The sequence below is a fragment of the Poecile atricapillus genome, chromosome 9 (assembly GCF_030490865.1).
Source record: "Poecile atricapillus isolate bPoeAtr1 chromosome 9, bPoeAtr1.hap1, whole genome shotgun sequence".
Taxonomy (NCBI): domain Eukaryota; kingdom Metazoa; phylum Chordata; class Aves; order Passeriformes; family Paridae; genus Poecile; species Poecile atricapillus.
In genome coordinates this window covers 7,177,894-7,180,005 of record NC_081257.1, presented here as the reverse complement: position 1 = coordinate 7,180,005, position 2,112 = coordinate 7,177,894, and the positions used below count along the sequence as shown (strand labels likewise).

The 2,112-nt window shown below is 52.0% G+C and overlaps 1 protein-coding gene across 1 annotated transcript; it reads left to right on the top strand.

Annotated features, from left to right (window-relative positions):
- The first annotated feature begins 665 nt into the window (after positions 1-665).
- Positions 666-2,112, top strand: LOC131581983 (protein BTG1-like). The gene is made up of 2 exons (XM_058844687.1): positions 666-1,012; positions 1,135-2,112. Exons 1-2 carry the CDS (start codon positions 895-897, stop codon positions 1,485-1,487), a joined length of 471 nt encoding a protein of 156 aa, XP_058700670.1. The 5' UTR covers positions 666-894; the 3' UTR covers positions 1,488-2,112.

Genomic DNA, 2,112 nt, shown 5'->3' with positions numbered 1-2,112 from the left:
AGCATAACTAAGCATTAAGTTTAATAATTTAAGTGTGGATTTGGACAGTCCTTAGTGCTGCTAATGGTACGTTTATTCTAAATGCTAGCAAGAATTCCATAACTCCAATGCAAGTGTTGTTTCTTTGTCCCTTATTTCAATGAATCTAGACATGAATGCTTTTTGGGTTCTGATTCTCAAAACACCGAATAAATCAAAACTGGAGTGGATGACTGATTCAGTCCAGATGCTAGCAGAGATTAACTTTTTTAGCTTAATTCCTAAAGTAAGAGCTACTGAAATACAAATAGGACTTCAGTGAAAAAATGTTCTAACAAAATCGCATCTCGATCCAGACCTGAGAGTTGGTTAGGAGAAGAGTGGTCTGGGTTTTGGGCAAATGTCAAGAGTTTTGTGATTTGCTGGTAGAGGGAAAGGAAAACTCACACTTCAGGGATGAAGTGTGGAGCCGTATGTCCGGAATGGAGGGGGATTTTTGGCCCTTTTTTTGCTTGTATTGGGTCCTGAGAAACGAGGGGGGAAAGGGAACAAGGCAGGGTAAGGGCGATGTCTGTCGGGAATACCGCTGATGGCGGGCTGAGAGGCGCCGCTGGCCGGGGATGGGGCGAGGGCAGAGCGCAGCTGTGAGCGCGGCCGCGCGTTTCACCCGTTATTTCCGTTGGGCTGAATGAGCGCCGGGCCGGGCGGCGAGCGGGGCCGCGTCCAGCCGCTGCCACCGAGCGCTGCCCGGCGGGGCGGGCTGTCCGTGTGTCGGGCTGTCCGTGCGTCCGGCCGGTCCCGCCCCACCGCCAGCACAACAAACCCGCCCCGTCCCGCCCGCGCCGTGCGGCTGTTGCGCGGAGCCGCCCCCGGCCGCGGGGGCCGGGCCGGGCTGGCAGCGGGGCCGGGGCGGACATGAGGACCGAGATCTCCACGGCGGCCGCGTTCGTGACCCGCCTCCTGCGGGCCGCCGGCGGGGTTGGCGAGGAGCAGCTGCGGTGCTTCCGCGAGTGCCTGCAGGAGGCGATGCGCGGTGAGTGCCGGGGGGCATCCCCTGCATCCCCTCCTTGCGTCCCCCCGCGTCCCTCCCGCATCCCGCGGGGTCCGACGGAAAGCAGCCCCCGCGCAGAAGCTCCTCTTTGTTCCCTCCCGCAGAGCACTACAAGCACCACTGGTTCCCCCTGGTGCCCTCCAAGGGCTCCGGCTACCGCTGCATCAGGATCAACCATAAGATGGACCCCTTGATAGGAAAAGCGGCGGGGATGATCGGACTGAGCCACGAGAGGCTCTTCCAGCTCTTACCCAGCGAATTAACGCTGTGGGTCGACCCCTTCGAAGTGTCCTATCGCATAGGTGAGGACGGGTCTATCTGTGTGCTGTACGAAAGCCCCCAGCCTGGGGGGAAGGCGGCCAAACAGCTGGAGAGCAGGACCAGCTGCAAGGAGGAGTGGAGAATTGGCAGATCCAGCCCTTCCAAGAGTTACAACATGATGACGGTTTCTAGTTAAAAACGACTCTTCCCTGTACGCTGTTGTATGTATCCCAACCTCGTGGTAAAGTTAGATGTAACCGAGCTTTTTTGGTTTTAGTTATTTTTTTCACCCTATAGTCATTAAAGTCGTGGTATACTGCCAAGTTCTTCGTAGCCAAGGGCTAAATGTATAAAGCAGTTCTTTATGCTGCATGTTCCTTTCTGGGTTGTGTCCTGTAAATGCTCTGTACAGTCGGTGGATTGTTTTACACATTTATATTTTGGAAAAAGTTTTGCCTATTTGTAATAAAAAGCAGTATTGTAGCACTCTTTATGATGGGTTTTAGTCAAAATTGGTACTTGCTAAAAAAAAAATAAAATCTGCAGTTTGCAATAACACAAAGGGGGAGTGGGAAACTAACAAACTGCACGTGAATCTTTCCAGTGATTTGTCTGCACAGACTTCTCTCAGGGTCATTCAAGTTTGACTGTGAGGCACAAATCACAGAAATAACTCTTAATTTTTCCTTTTTCAAAGCATGCATTTATTTGAGGGCTGGGTTCCATCACACCCCAATATTTTAGCAAAAAGAAGTGGGGAATTAGTTGTCTTGTTATCTCCAGTTATGGGAGTAGGAAAATAAAGACTTGCTTAAAATGCT

Coding starts and splice junctions, on each gene's coding strand:
- LOC131581983 (XM_058844687.1), top strand. CDS start 895: ATGAGGACCGAGATCTCCACGGCGGCCGCGTTCGTGACCCGCCTCCTG. Junction 1,013..1,134: donor CCTGCAGGAGGCGATGCGCG/GTGAGTGCCGGG, acceptor TCCCTCCCGCAG/AGCACTACAAGCACCACTGG.